Source organism: Glycine soja, chromosome 16, assembly GCF_004193775.1.
Source record: "Glycine soja cultivar W05 chromosome 16, ASM419377v2, whole genome shotgun sequence".
Taxonomy (NCBI): Eukaryota; Viridiplantae; Streptophyta; class Magnoliopsida; order Fabales; family Fabaceae; genus Glycine; species Glycine soja.
Genome location: NC_041017.1, coordinates 6799398 through 6815317, shown reverse-complemented (window position 1 = coordinate 6815317; position 15920 = coordinate 6799398). Strand labels below are relative to the sequence as shown.

The 15920-nt window shown below is 28.6% G+C and overlaps 2 protein-coding genes across 2 annotated transcripts; both read right to left on the bottom strand.

The window, feature by feature from the left end:
- Positions 1-859: 859 nt before the first annotated feature.
- Positions 860-4017, bottom strand: LOC114391215 (GDSL esterase/lipase At5g14450-like). Its single transcript, XM_028352253.1, has 5 exons — positions 3606-4017; positions 3208-3417; positions 2920-3092; positions 2237-2510; positions 860-1570 (listed from the first exon to the last, which is right to left on the bottom strand). The coding sequence occupies exons 1-5, from the start codon at positions 3847-3849 to the stop codon at positions 1323-1325; spliced, it is 1149 nt and encodes a 382-aa protein (XP_028208054.1). The 5' UTR covers positions 3850-4017; the 3' UTR covers positions 860-1322.
- Positions 4018-9551: 5534 nt separating this feature from the next.
- LOC114390487 (GDSL esterase/lipase At5g14450-like) lies at positions 9552-15524 on the bottom strand. The gene is made up of 5 exons (XM_028351223.1): positions 15231-15524; positions 13682-13888; positions 11446-11606; positions 10686-10971; positions 9552-10025 (listed from the first exon to the last, which is right to left on the bottom strand). The coding sequence occupies exons 1-5, from the start codon at positions 15481-15483 to the stop codon at positions 9775-9777; spliced, it is 1158 nt and encodes a 385-aa protein (XP_028207024.1). The 5' UTR covers positions 15484-15524; the 3' UTR covers positions 9552-9774.
- Between the last annotated feature and the right edge of the window lie 396 nt (positions 15525-15920).

Here is a 15920-nt window from a genome sequence, read left to right as displayed (position 1 = left end):
TAAGAATGATGTGTTGGATGTGTGTTTACCTAATAATTTCTCAGAGTAGCATTGAAAACAGTCTTTTATCTAGTTATCAAGCATTTTATTTCTTTGTACACTTTTGGAATCGTGACAAAGGATATATGGGTATGGGTTTATGTAGTAGCTAGACATTGTGGTCCTTCCTGTGCTTTCGTTGTGGAATTAGAGTTAATGAGGAAATTTGCTATGCCTTGATAAAAAGTCCATACTATACGTACATTCTATCAGCACGAATTTGATGGATTTTATCTAACATTTATCTTCAATCTTCATAGTTCCCTTCTAGACAACAATGGATTGCTAAGGAAATTACATTTTCTTTACTACATGCCACTATACATCTTGGACATGTATTTTTAAATTATCCTTAAACTGGATTCCTAAACGTAAGACTATTTTGGTGTATCAAACAATAGCTATCAAACAAGACTAAAAACAGAGGGCCTATTAACCTTGTAGATAATATAATTTATGCTGAAACATATCGCGTCACATGTTACTTTTAAATAAGATGACATAAATAGATGTATATTGTATCATCATTAAGTAGACGGATATTATTTTTAAATCTATAAATATTAAAATTAACAAAATAAAAATTAGAAGAACAAAAATAAATTTATTCTATATGAGAATAAAAAACATTTAAATCTATGATATATATTTAGAGATACATTCAAATTTACAGAAGCAACTACTAATAAATTTAATTTGATTCAAGAATAACATAAAATTCCAGCTCACAAATAGTAATTAGTCATTATACAGAACCTGGACCCATGTTCAAATACAATAGATATTTAAAGACGATTGAATTCGTATAAGTATATCATTGATGCATAATAAAAAATCCAGATCATTATCCATTACTCTGAACTTGGGACTCTTGTTCAAATAAAGTACATTTTTTTGGGTACATAAATACAGTACATATTTGGAGACCCAACTGAATTTAGAGATGGAAGTAACATGTAATAAATTAATCTGATCAAATGCACAATATAAACTTTCGAGAACAAGCACGTGTTGAGAAATGAAATGCTTTTAAAGTTAAGGCCAAGAATGCATCAAATTTTAAATAGTTGGTTGCAACCAATGTTTGAAAAGCACCAATTAATTGGCCAATGAATTTGCCTATCTCCCGAATGATGTGTATTGGAACATTCAAGGAGCACCAAACTAGTGGTTCTCATCTAGCACAGGAATAAATAAAAGTCTCAAGCAATACTACAATTTCTGATATATAAGTTCCTTTAGGAATTAATGTCCAATCAGAAATGATTTTCTGACTATGATGCTTAATGCCTGTAACATGCTTGGGTGATGGGTGTCGGTGGGTCAGTGTAAGAGCCATTGAGTATACGATTTGCAACCCAATGGTTTGCAGCCTCAGCATAATGAACACTGTCCCAACTTATATACTGTGAAGGGTTCTCACAAGCAGAACCAAACACGTCCTTCCCGTTATCAGTCCCTAAATTCCCACACCAAATGTGTGTGTCATTCACATGATACCCACAACAAATCTTCATTGGATCCACAAATCCTGAAAATCAGAAATAGTTCATGAATCATTGCCAATGTTCCTTTTTCATTATATTATATTATATAATCTCTCCAAAAGCAGCCAACTTTTCTAGTGATTGCCATAAATTGAGATTTTAAAAGGAAAAAAATACAAAAAATAGATTTTCAATAAAATATTTTTTTCCCTTTTTGAATTTCTTAACCAGTATCCTTGTTCTTAGAGCACTAATTAACAAGATCCTGAATAGATTTGCCTAAAATGATTACCACACTAGAAAAATCATTGCCAATGTTCCTTTTTCATTACATTCTCTCTGCAAAAAAAACCAACTTTTCTAGTGATTAACACAAATTAAGATTTTGAAGAAAAGACAATCTGAGATTGTAAGGGTGGATTCACTTTAGTCCCTAACTTTGACAAAAGTCACTTCTTTTGTTTGTCAGGACTAAGTGACTGTTTAAAATAGTTAGGACTACAGTCTAAAGTATCAATGGGTGTTTAAAAGGTTAGAATTAAAGTATCAATGAGTGTTTGAAAATGCTTGTAGGATTTAAGTGATTGATATGAGGATTTTCTTGTATATTTTAAGAAACACCTACCTTAAAGTCATAGGAAACATTGTGCTTAGTTTTAGGTGAAAGGCACCAAGGATTAACAGAATCAAGTCAATAATGAACAAATTACCTTCTTTTTTGGTATTACTAATTAGTGCATACTTTGCAGCATATACATCTACATAAGTAATTGCAGCTTCTGGGAGCTCTGTCCTCAATTTGATGACTCGATCCTTAAGCTGCTTGTTGAATTCTGTAGCCATCACATTTTGATCCTTCACACATCCATATTGGTCAAGATAGCCTTCTGGTATATTGTGCTTGTAAAATAGTTGCACTGGCATGCAGCCAAAGGGGCTAGTGTTGTGTATCCAGAAGTATCTCCCTCCTTGTTGGTATATATTCTGCCTCATTAAACATATTTACTTTAGACTCTTTTTTCCAATAAGAACCTCTTTGAATAAACTTTTCTAAGAAGATAAAATGAACTAAGCAATTTTTACTAGCTAAAATCAACATATGCATCTCAACTTTTGGAGAGGTTTTTTTTTTTTTTTGGACTTTTGGAGAAGTTAAATACAAGAACTTCTATAAAAGTTCAATGCATAAGTTGATTTTAACCTACAAAGTTCAATTCACTTTATCTTGTTATTTTCTTCTTTTATAAGTGCTTATGGAAAATTTAAACAAAAGAAGGTCTTATTAGTCAAGAATGAACATGTTATGTTATCCATAATTCATTCAGTGTTGCAATATACTCAATTACTAGTTCTTAAGCAGAAACCTATTGCAACTTTGCAAGTGGCTACTTACTTTGACTGCATTGGCTAACTGGTTGAGAATATCTGGCATGGATTCACGTATTTGGTCAAAATTCATCTTTCTAAACCCAACAGAGAGATCATTTTGGCCAATGTCAAATGTGTAGAGAGCCTTAGAGAACTCCTCAGGCACTGGAAGCTTGCTCTTTTCATGTGGGGCCTTGGCTAAATTTTCAACAAAGACCAACAAAAAGCAAATGAACAACAAAGTAGTACTACTAACATAACAAGATTTCAGTTTGTTGAACTATAACAATTTCCAGGCAATACCATTCATTACCTTCTTCATAGAGTTGTTTGGTGCGTGCTTTAAACTGGTTAAATTGCACAATCTGAATGTCAAGAGAGAAAGGACTTATTCCATATTGAAATATGGTTTCATTCTGCTTCCTAATGGTGGATCCCCCAGTGGCAAAATTTGCCCCATGCCGGTAATTGGTTCCAAGGGAATTCAGATAAGCACTTAAGTATGGCAAGTTTAGCTTCTCAGCTGCATAGTAGATTATAAATAGCAAAGTTGAGTTAAAATCATAAAAAAAAGTACTTTTCACGTTTGACACTCACACACACACACACAGTTAAAATTGTATCTAAGTTGTAAAATGCAAAATTGGAAACAATGTAAGAAAAGAAACTGAGAAAAGAGATAAGGGTGCATCAAAGTTGATTCATTATTACCTATGAAATCTACAATGAGACGGCCATCACAGTCCCTTCCAGAAGGCTTGTGAAAGAAGCCCTCGCCATAAGGTGCAGGAATTGGCACAAATGAAGCTGATATGCCTCCAGTGTCTGAGTTTGAGTCCCCAAAGTTGTAAACTGCCGGAAATGTACAAGTGGGTGAGGCTTTTGGCTCCACACCCTTCACACACACAACACAAGATAGCAAGAAAAACCCAACAAATAGTACCCCTATCCCCATTTTTTATTTTTTTTCACAAAATGCGCACTTCTAGCTAAGGTTGGAGCACCCTTATATAGAGAGAACCAAAAGCACAAAATTACTAAGAGTAACAAATTATGTCTTTTAATCACATGATTTAAGATTTAAATTTTAATTAATTTTTAGATATAAAAGGAATCTTAAGAGAAAAACATTCATCTTTTATACATTCAAGATTTATGAGAAAAGATTTATCATGTTCTACAAAGAAAATTTCCTATAAATATTATAGTTAAAAAAAAGTACAAAGTTGCTATAAAGATACCCCAGAAGCCAAAAGGACATAGAATCCTTATCTTTGGGCAAATCGCGTGTAATGGAGCAGATATTTTTAGAGCCATGTTCTGTGCTTACAGTTGTCACTTAAGTACATATGCTGTAATCTGATACAGCTGCACAAGTTTAGTAACTCGCCGCCATTAATTGTCACATGAACAATTTTTTTGAAAAAAATTAAGAGAAATGTTAGTTTTATACATTTTTTATTTATTTACTGACATTGGTAACTTGTCTTCAGCTTATTTCAATTTAATTAAAGATTTTAAATTTGAATGTTAAATCTGCATTAAATATTTAAAGAAATTCTTTTATTATTCATATCAATAATATTTGTTTCAAGTAAAATTATTTTCATTGGAAAATTTTTTTATTGGTTGAGCAGTTTATAATAAGTTCTTAAATTCTTGATATTGTGTTAAATTTTTATGGAAAAAAATGTTCTAAGAGTGATTAATTTAGAATCTTAGAGGAAAAGAGATGCAAGAAAATCTTATTATCATTATAAGTTGTAATTTACCTATCTTACAATATCTATTTGCAGAAATGTTTTAAGAGAATGTGCAAAAGGTATAATTTGCCTAAATTATACATACATGGTATATTAGTTGATAAAGACAGTTTTTCTCCATTAGTATAGGGTATTGTTTTGATTAAAATTTGTATGGCGTCACAATCAGCATTGTAAAAAGTTTGGGAATTAATTTCTATAGAAACGGCGATAATATTGGAAAATTAAGGGGTGTCAGCGATATAATTGCAGAGACTTAACACGTGATATGTTTAATGGATGTAAGGACATGGACCCCACTCAAGAGTCTTCAAAGAAGTCAGTCGGTCATGAATTCAAACTTTTGAGCTCTTTCGAGTTTCGACTTTCCAGATCGCACTTTTTATAATGTGATTTATTATTATATAACTCAAATAATCCAATGCCGCGTTGATATTGATGTATAATTAGATAGTGGACCCTTGTGATGAACAAGTAAATTGTGGAGGAAGTCTTTTTTTTTTTTTTTGCATGTAAAAAAGTATTAACAATTTTATTAATTTTTTATACTACTAAAAAAAAGTATAAAATCAACTAAATTTTTTGCAATAAAGAACCCAATTTACTACTATAGAATAATGATATATTACTTAGATATGAATTTATTCATTAATAAAAAATAGAAGATAATTAAATATATTTATTTTCTAATATAGCTATAAATTTTTATATCACAATTTTTGCATTCTTAAACTTATGAAATTTTCAAAGACGAGTTAAATTGCATGTATGAACAAGATAAGAAATTATTTTAATTAAAAGAACTTATATATTATTTTATTAAATCCATTTTTAAGGAGACTGTTAATTATCATCTACTAAAAATATTGAAAAAAAAATTTAAATAATAAAAAAATAATATAAATTTAGCAGTACATCTTTAAATAATTATGTGTCAAAATAATATAATCAATTATCTTATTCATTTGTGTCAAATTTGATGTGATGTGATACATCAACAAATTATTTTGTGTGAGATTAATATTTAATATTTTTATAATAATTGAAAATATAAATTATTTGAAAAACTAATGTCTTTTCATATATTAAATAATATTATGTATCAAAAAATATATATTAAATAATATAAATTAATTATTAAATAATTAGTACTTTATTTTTAAAAGATACATGTAGATAAAAGACTATTAAGAATTGCACTCATCAACTCCCACAAATTGTCAATAACCCAATAAATTAGTCATCTATTATAAATTTTATTCATAAAATCATTAATGATTAGTAAAAATATTATGAATTAATAAATAATAAATTTTTTAATTTCAAAAAATCGTTTATAACAAAATTTAAATAATTAAAAATATTAAATTTAAAAATACTAATTTAATTTTGACTATTTTTCATTTTCACAAAATTATTTCTAATATTTTTAAAAGTTTAAAATTTTAAGAAAATATTCTTAACATTCTTAAATAATTAAATTTTGTACATTTGAATTTAATTATTTAACATCAACTATTTTGAATTTCAAGAAAGCATTTATAACATTTTTTAAAACTTTAAATTTCAAAAAAGCATTTATAAAAAAAATTAAACAATTAAAAATGTTAAATTTAAATTTAATTATTTAACACCAACTAATCTCAGTTTCAAGAAAGCATTTAGAGTATAACATTTTTTAAAATTTAAATTTAATTATTTTTTTTATTGGTGTTTGAATTCAATTATTTAACACTAATTATTCTGCCAGATTACTTGAGCTATTCCTATAAGTATACACTCCCTCTTTTCTTTTTTAATTGTTGAATTTTTGGAGAAATTTTGTTTTTATTTATCTGTCATTTGTAAAATTCAACATCAGATTAATTACTTTTCTATCAATTATACTCTTAGTTGTTTCCTTATGTTTAATTAATTTACAAGCGCATATACTATGGAGTGGAAAGAGAATAGGGTGAAATACTCCATCCGATCTCAGTATAAGGAAAAGAAACATCAAGCTAACTAAGAAAGTTAGTCTTTTGAGAAAGAAAGAAGGTTATATCATTTCATTGCTTATCAAATCCGAAATACAAGAAGGAACATGGTCAAAGAAAGAACATGGTCAAACACATGGATGCTAGCATAACTTCTTGTCTCCCTTGCTAAATTATGGACTACAAGATTTGCTTGCCTCCTTAAGAAACTCACCCTAGATTTTGGAGATAAAGATAAGTTGGTTCTACACTTTCTAATAATTACATTCAGATAAGAAGAACCTAGTTTGGGATTGGAAATGTGGTCTACAATGGACTTGCAATCTGTTTCAAAAATTATATTTGGGAGGCCAAGATCGATGGTCCAAGAAATGGCATGATACAATGCAAGTGCTTTAGCTTCTGGAGGTCTAAACAAGCCATTGGTTAGAATTTTCTTTGCTGCTATAAAGTGATCAAGGTTGTCATGGATGCAAATGCCAGCAGAGAAGGAGTTGTGATGGTGAAGAGAGTTGCATCAACATTGCTTTTCAAGAATTCCATAGGGGGAGCGATCCAATCCGAAGAGGCATTGTTGGAGTTGTTTGGAACTAGAGCTTTGTAATTCTGAGTTGTTGTCCATTGATGAAGGAATTGGTGAGCCTTAGACATGGTTGTTGCAGATTTCTCCAAAGTTTGTCATTACGGTTATTCCAAATGCACACATCGTTGTGACAAAACTTGGATGGAGCGATGGTTGACATTGATCCAAAACAGAAAAAATAAGATCATTTAAACCCCCACTTGAGTTAGTTTTGGTTATATCAAGTGCCATAAGTGAGCAGTTTCACAAAATTCCCTTGTCATCTCGCATTCTATTAGAGTGTGCCAATCAAATTTAAAGTGAGTAGAGCAAAAATCACAATTCGAAGGTCATTGAATACCTTTTGAACAAAGGTTGGTTCTAGAAGGGAGGCATCCTCTAAGAACTCTCCAAAGAAAATGTTTAATTTTCAGGTACATGAAGATGAGATGTGTTAAGGATTCTCTCCATTATAGCATGGTATGCTAAATGAACTAAGTATGTACCTGATGATGTGAATTTTTAGGAAAGCTTGCTTGACGCCGAGATGTCCAAGAGACGCACATGAAGCATAAAGAAGAAGGTCGTTTTGAGAGAAAAAAATACTTCTTATCAAGGCTATAAATATATGAAGATTTGAAGTGTAAAAGTTAGAGACTTAATGAGCAATCTTCCTCAAGCATTCAAAATCTTTGTAAAGTTTTTTAAGTTTATTTTGAGCTCTCAAAACACCTTACAAATCATGAAAGTTTTGACTGAGCTTAAATTTGTATAGTCATTTGAGCACCTTTCCATAAACTAAGTATATGCTGTTGAACTCGAAAGTGACTTTGTAGCAAAAAAATACTTGGAGCTTTAGCTTGGAGAGACTAGTTTAAAGACCACAAGGGTTAAGTTAAAAGTAGCTTGTAAAAAGAATATTTGTATCTTGTGATTGATAGTGAAACTTGATGGATTTGTTAAGAATTGAATATAATCTTAGTGGTTGAGACAAACTAGTATTAAAACTTGTATTTTTATTTTGTTCTATTATTTGTGTTGTATCTAGCCTTGAATTGTGATTTGATCTAAACTCATTTTTTAAAAGATTTTGATACAATAATGTTTTTATGAAATTAAGTATCTGTCTTCATCAAATTCATAGGATGAAAAGTGTTTTAAGAAAACAAGATTTGTATTTTTTTTTTAGAATACAAAATTAATTCAACCCCTCTTCTCGTGTTTTTCACATTTAGAATAACTTCTCTCATTTTTTCATTATTCCTCAAATTATTTTTGACTTAAGTGTGAAAGTCTTTGCAGATGCCACACCATCGGAGTAGTTTGAGATCCATCGTGTCATTGATTAGAATCCTATCCTTGAGGCTCATATCACAACAATTCCCATAATTTTCATAAATATTTAATTGGAGTTTTGGCTAACAAATTAATAACAAATGTTTTCATAACATAGTAAGTTACTTTGTTTCATTTTATCGTATATGGCTTCAAGTTTTACTTCTTTGTAATTTTCAATTACATTATAATATTATTATTTCAATTTTTTTATGATATTACAAAATCTTAAAGATCATGCTAAAAGGAAGTTGAATAATGTATTAAATAAATAGAACAATTTTTTCGCAAAGAAAAACATTTTAGAAACATATATGTAAAATCACATATTATGACGGTGTTGTCGTCGAGTTAAAAAAATAGTTTTAATAAAAACAAATAACTATTTGTGATCAAGTGTGTCAATGTAAGCTTAAAGTTATTTTCCAACATTTTATTTTTATTACTTTTCTTTTACTTGTTTTCTAATTAAATTAAAATTTTTAATTAGTTAGTTTAATTTTGTTTTTAATTTTTTAATGAGTTACATGACATGTCAAATTACTTCAAAATTTCTGACTCGGATGATCATGGAGTTACATTTAACTGTAGAAGCAAACAAAGTTAAAAAAAAATACTAAAATCTAGTATTTCTAAAATTCTGAGGATCAAATGCAAAGAATTTTTTTTCAATTGTAAGTCAAAAGTAACATAGGAAAAAAGAACATAATCAATTTTGATCAGTAAAACTGTTCTCAAGTTGAGGTAATCGAGACATAGAGTTCAAATTGAGTGAATTCGTAAAGAGAAAGTGTTCTTGTTCTCATTTTGACATTCTTATTTCATTAACTGATAATTTCGTCTTTGAACATAGCTTTCAAACTTATTTTAATTTTAAATTTAATTACTTTTGCAAATAATTTTTGAAAAACTTTTAAATCTTTATACATACTATTCAACTCAATTTCACCTTTGCCCGAGTATGAAATAGTTACTGACTAAAACAAAAAGAATTCACGGATCAAACTATTTAAAACTCAATAACAATAACAAAACAATAATTTTATACTCTATTTTCATTACACCATTTTTTTAAAACCATAAAATAACAAAACCACCCCTTTAAACGCTGTCTCTCTACCTTTATTTTCCAAAAGTATTAAAAAAAAAAAAACTTACGCGTGAACATTGTTGTTGTGAAATAAAAAATCAAGTAAATAATCCCCTGGCTATGCAGAACATTTTCCCTGTGCCTTATGTCTATATTATGCTAACAAGCATGAACGTGTAATGGGAAGCTGTGGATTTGAGAATGAACCAGTGACAATGCGATTGGCAATCCAGCTATTTGCTGCGTCAGTGTAGTGCACGCCATCCCAGCTAATGTGGGAAGAAGGAGATTTGCATGAACCAGCATAAATTTCTGTACCATTAACCGTTGCATTGTAATTCCCACAGAAGAAGTGATTGCCACCCTCATGATACCCACAACAGATTTCAGATGGGTCAACAAATCCTACAAGTGAAGATTTTAACAATTAATTAGAGGGAAGAGTTATGTACACTTTTGTATTTCTCATATACAAAAAGACATACTAAAATAAAGAGTTAAGTATAGATTTAGCTAGTTTTTAAATGTTACATTAATTTTGGTTTTAAATCCCTTAATTTGTTTTGTTAATTTCGATTCTCTTCAATTTATAATTTTTAAATGAACTTTACTATTATTAGTGATACGGGAAAAAAATTAAATGAGTTTTGATATATCAACACTTTTATATATCAAATATCATACTAATATTCTTAATTTCTGTTTATTTTTTTCTTCATATCACATCATTTATTATATCAATATTTTTTTTCTATTTTCTCTCAAAATATCAATTGATTGATGTTGAGTGTCAAAAGACTTTTTTTCCTTTGAATATATACCACATGATCAACATGCAGTGACCAGGGTTCTTTTTAAAATTTATAAGCATGAAAACTAATAAAAAAAATTACAAGGATTAAACTCATATTAATCTCAGATTAATATTTTTCATTATTATTGTTGTTGCAGCTGCTAAAAAGTCATGTTTATATTAAGGAGTAAGAAATAACAAGAAATAAAGATGGGTGATTAGGTTTCATTAGTCTTGGCAATAAAATAATTTGGTGTAACAAAGAAGCTTACCTTCTTTCTTAGCATTACTGATTAGCTGATACTTGGCAGAGAACATGTCCACATACACAAAGGAGGCATCAAGGTACAATGTCCTTAGTTTAACCACCGTATCATTGAGCTTTCTATTGAACTCCTTGGCCACGTCGTTTGCATATACGACACAGCCGTTTTGGTCAAGATATCCTTCTGCTGGAGTATAATTGTAGGCAATATGCTTGGGCATGGACACAGGCAAGCACCCAATGGGGCCTGTATTATGGATCCAGAATGTCCTTGCTCCTTGTGTGTATAAATACTGACATGTGTGTTTTTATTTATTAGTATTTTTTTAATCTTAATCCTCTAATTCAATCAAAAAGTAAATAAAATATAACAAAAAATTATTTTCGATAAGAATAAAACTCGAATAATATCCGAATGAACGATTCAATCTTAATTTATTTATTAATGTATTACATAGATATTTTAGAAAATAGAACAAATTGTACTGACAATCCTTGAAGTTTTGTCGAATTACAGAAAATGTTCTTTCTTTTTCTACCCTTTCAATGATACGCAAGTGTAATGTTTTTAAAATTTTAAGGGGATGTGTGTAACATAAATTAAAACCGGTGTCAGGGTAATGTTTGAAACAAATAGAGAAGGTTTGTTCAGGGGTAAAAAAGATAAAGATATTTTGTGTAATTTGAGAAAATCTTAATGAATGCCAGTGGAATTTAATTTGCTCTAGAAAAAAAGGAGACAATTTGTGGTGGATTGAATCACTTACTATAAGTTGGTTTGATAATTGGTCCACTATATCTGAGATGGCTGCTTCAGTATTTTCCTGGCCCATTCTTTGAAGAGCAGCAGCAATGTCATTTTGCCCAATGTCGAATGTGTAGATGGCCTTCGCAAAGTCCTCTGGCCTTGGAAAGGAATTTCCCTGTCCTGCAAATAGTGACAAACACAATTTGTTTTTATCATAAAAAGAGAAGATAGAAACTTAGGATAAAATGAGTGATGTAACCCCTATTCAACTAACCTAAATTTTTAAAACAAAAGAAAAGTGATTTATAAATTTTAAATTTATTGCAATACTAATGTTATTGAAGTGAGTATTAACTTAATTTTACTGTTAGTATGACTGACAATTTTTTTTACTAGTATGAATCAATTAAATAACGTTACTTAATTATTTAAGCAACTCATGGTCAAGTTATTTATTATAAAAGAAAACTTTTGAGAAAGTACTATGCTGAAAATGATTCTTTGGTCTAATAAGAGCATTTATAATGCATCTTAAATGAATTACTTATCTAAAATTTATGAGCCCTATAATGTCACAAATATAAAAATTTTACGTAAAATTTACTTCAATGCTAATGTTACTAGAGTGAGTGTTTAACTTGAGTCTCATTAAATTTTGTAATTAAAAAATAATTCTTTAATTGATAAGAATGAATTAAGCAATGGTTGTTTATATAAACAACTCACTTAAACAATACATTATCAAGTCATATGCTCCAATAGTAAAGATTTATTAAACAATGTTGATTAATTTCAAACAACTCATAAAACATTAAAGATGTTCTAGTTAGCCAAAAGCAATAGAATTGGGTGGTATAGCGCTGATCCAAAAATCAAAAGTTAAATTGGTGCTAAACGGGCATTTTAGCGAGACTAATGCCCTTTTCCACTATTATGTATGTTTTGAGTTCCTTTTAATTTGTATAGTTTATCCACAATGACATTATATTCAACACGTACAAGAATAGTCCTAATATGGAAGAGTATATGCATATGGTATTATTTGATCATAATACCCTGAAACTGACTAGCAATATGTGTAATAAACACAAATTATAATTAGAGTATGATGAATAAAATTAGCGGAAAAGTTAGTTGGTGGTTGAAAGTTAAAAAACTAACTTATTAAATTAGAAATGTTTAGTAAAATTAACTGTTAAAATAACTGAAAATATAAAATGACTAAAAAATAATATGATGATTTATTTTAAAAATATAATAAGATAAATAAATAAATATATCGATGATAAAAGTAGCACAAAATATAAAAAAATAGAAGCTAATATTTTAAAAAATGTTACATCAAGTAGGATTTCAAAAAATGTTAAAAATTATTGAGAAACTCCTAAAAAAATATTGTTTACCGAATAAACAAATGAGTTTTTTAGTCAGTAAAAAAAGTTAGAAGTTAATTGAAATATCTTAACGAATATAATCTTACTATCAATATATTTAAATGACGTGAAACATGCATATGATTAACCAAGTGATGAGACATAAATGATTAATGTGCTAAAGTTAAAGTTAGATCATTTGGATATTATTCAAATTCAATCTTTGATTAAATAATTTTTAGTCAAATTTTACTTTTTTTATGGGATTAATCAAAGTTTTGTTTCCCTAATGAACTAAAAGGTAAAAAAAAGAGAGAAAAAAGAGCATGCATATAGTTATCGATTCCGAAGGCACACAAGATGCCACTTAACCAATTTGCTAGCTATATGCCTACTTAAACCCAAAAGCAGGAGCCTTCATATTGGTAGCATAATAATGTGAGAAAAAGACAATTTTTTTCTAGTCTAATTCTTGGTATATATGAAAAGTTAGAAACTAATAGAATGATCTTACAGATCAACAAAGACATGATATTCATAACCCATTATTTCAGTGTATTTACGAGTTTTTTTATTATTTGTTGAGAGATTATATATGTCTTCTAACCTATTGAATCATAGATTAATTTCATTCACAATGTGTGATTATTATTAGTTTCAGAAAAAAATTTATCCACCGTAAGAATCAAATGCAAATTTTCTCATTAAATAAATTGTTTTCACTCATATAAACATAATAACATGTTGTACTAGTTAGGAGTTTTTTTATATAATACCCAATTAATTATTTGCATTTACGTGTTTGTTAAAATGTAATGATCAATATTATTTGTGATCATTACATGTAATATTTAATTAAAGTAACCCTTTGAAAACAACAACCTTGTTTGTAGAACTTGGCGGTGCGTGTCATAAATTGGATAAACTGTGCCACCTGAATTTCAAGACTGAAAGGACTACCACCATCAAAGAAGGTTTTGTTTTGCCTCCTAACCGTTGATGATGCTGCAGCAAAGTTTGCACCATGGCTATAACTTGATCCAATTGAGTCCATGTATGCACTCAATAGTGGCAAACCAAGGTGCTTGGCTGCATATATATGTAAACGACTCAATTAGTTAATTACCTGAATTTCTTGTAAGGAAACACTGGTTTATATATATAGTCTTAGATTCATAATTCATATGTATACATAATAAACAAGATTTTTATTCAGTTAAGTGTGTTATAACAACGTATAAGGCTAGCTAGAACACTAAGATCTAATCTTTATCAATAGAAATTATAAAAACAAGAGTATTAATTAAAGCCTGCCTGTTTGGTTTTAGAAATTTTATTTATTATTTTTATAAATAATCAAAATTAACATATTATTTAAACTTTATCAATAGAAAAGCCAGAGTATTAAAGCCTGCCACGTTACAAAATATGTACACGATAATGCTATATGTAACAATGCAGTGCGTGTTTGAGAAAACGTTGGTGATGTCAAAAGTAATTTTGTCAATCTTACTTTTGTGTTGAACCATTAGATTTACAACGAAGGCAATGAAAAAACAAACATATCCCCTAAGCGCTTATTAAAAGAGATTGAAGGCAATGACAAAAAATGAAAGGTTTGGAGATTATAAAAATCATAAACGATTTTTTCTTACAAAAACTTAAAAAAAAAAGATATATCTGAATAAATGAAAAATATATTTAAGCATTATAAAACTATAATGATTATTTATAAAAATTACTTTTTTTTTTCAAACTAAACAGATAGGTGTAACATACTACTTATTAATAAAATAAATAGAATAAAATAAACTGAAACTTCATGTATTTTTTTCGAAATTTACACAATGTTTTTTCATTTTGACTCTATGCAATCTTGTAATATATATATTTTTAAAACTTTGACATAATGCATTAAATTATTTTAAGGGAAAACAAGAAGAGTATATCGTGTCAATTTTGATGAAATCATAAAGATTGTTAGTGTAATTTGCCAAAATAACAAAGGCTTAAATTTTATCACTCAATTTTTTTCTATAAATTTTATCATTCAAGTTTTAACATTTTGAAAAATTTCAATTTTTCTATATTTTGCTATCATGATTACAAAATGATGTAAAAAGTTATTTTTCTAGAATTATTTACATTAATTATAATGATAATTAATGTAGAAAAATAACATAGTTTTGATTATAACCTATATAAAAAGTCATTTTTATATGTCAATTATAATTACATTCCATATCAAAAATCAAAATCATTCATTTTCCATTGACGGTGGTAAAATGTACAAAAATTGTAAACTTAAATGATAAAATTTGTTAAAATAAAACTTAAGTGGTAAAATTTATAAAATAATAAAAATTAAATAATAAAATTTGTAACTAATTCAATAACAAATAAAAAAATAATGTAAATGACAAAAGTGTACCAATGAAATCTATGATAAGGCGTCCATCAGAAGCTCTCCCAGCAGCCTCATTGAAAAAAGTCTCACCATAGGGCAAAGCCGCTGGGTAAAATGCTGCTGACATGCATCCAGTATCTGAATTAGAGTCACCAAAGTTGAATATGGCTTGAAAATCACATGTTTGTGATGAGGAATTGGTTTCCCCAGCTCCTATACTCAGAAACTCTGAGAGTGCAATCACAGTAACAACGACAAAGTTTCTGAGGAGTCCCATTTTTGCAGCACAAACCTAAGGCAGCACCACTTCTTGTGTGTTTAGCAGCTACGTACCATATGGTATTATTATACTACTAATAATTAAGGGTATACCTATTATAACGGTGGCAAAATATTAGTGGTTGGTTAGAAGTCACGTATACGTGAGTTGAAAGCATAATGAAGTATTTGATGTAGGAATAAATAAATCAAGCTGTTTATTCTCGTCTTATTGAGCTGGATTTTTCTTAATATAAAAAAGAATTCAATATTCTTCATTCGTATATATCAGTTGTTTTATTTTAGTTCAAATACCTCATGTATACATGCATGTATGTTTTTATACAATTGAAGAGAATACGAGTTAGTAGCATAACTGCATAAGTTATACTTTTGTCTTAAGATTGGGTCATGTTAATTGAAAATCTGTCGCTTTATATAGCTATGTATTTTTAA

What these genes read in the sequence shown, in the direction of transcription:
- LOC114390487 (XM_028351223.1), bottom strand. Translation starts at nt 15,483, where the DNA reads ATGGGACTCCTCAGAAACTTTGTCGTTGTTACTGTGATTGCACTCTCA. An exon ending in CGCCAAGTTCTACAAACAAG is followed by an intron (nt 11,607 to 13,681) that starts GTTGTTGTTTTC and finishes CACTATTTGCAG; the next exon opens with GACAGGGAAATTCCTTTCCA. An exon ending in CAGTAATGCTAAGAAAGAAG is followed by an intron (nt 10,026 to 10,685) that starts GTAAGCTTCTTT and finishes CTTCACTTGTAG; the next exon opens with GATTTGTTGACCCATCTGAA.
- LOC114391215 (XM_028352253.1), bottom strand. Translation starts at nt 3,849, where the DNA reads ATGGGGATAGGGGTACTATTTGTTGGGTTTTTCTTGCTATCTTGTGTT. An exon ending in CAAACAACTCTATGAAGAAG is followed by an intron (nt 3,093 to 3,207) that starts GTAATGAATGGT and finishes TTGAAAATTTAG; the next exon opens with CCAAGGCCCCACATGAAAAG. An exon ending in AGTTAGCCAATGCAGTCAAA is followed by an intron (nt 2,511 to 2,919) that starts GTAAGTAGCCAC and finishes TTAATGAGGCAG; the next exon opens with AATATATACCAACAAGGAGG.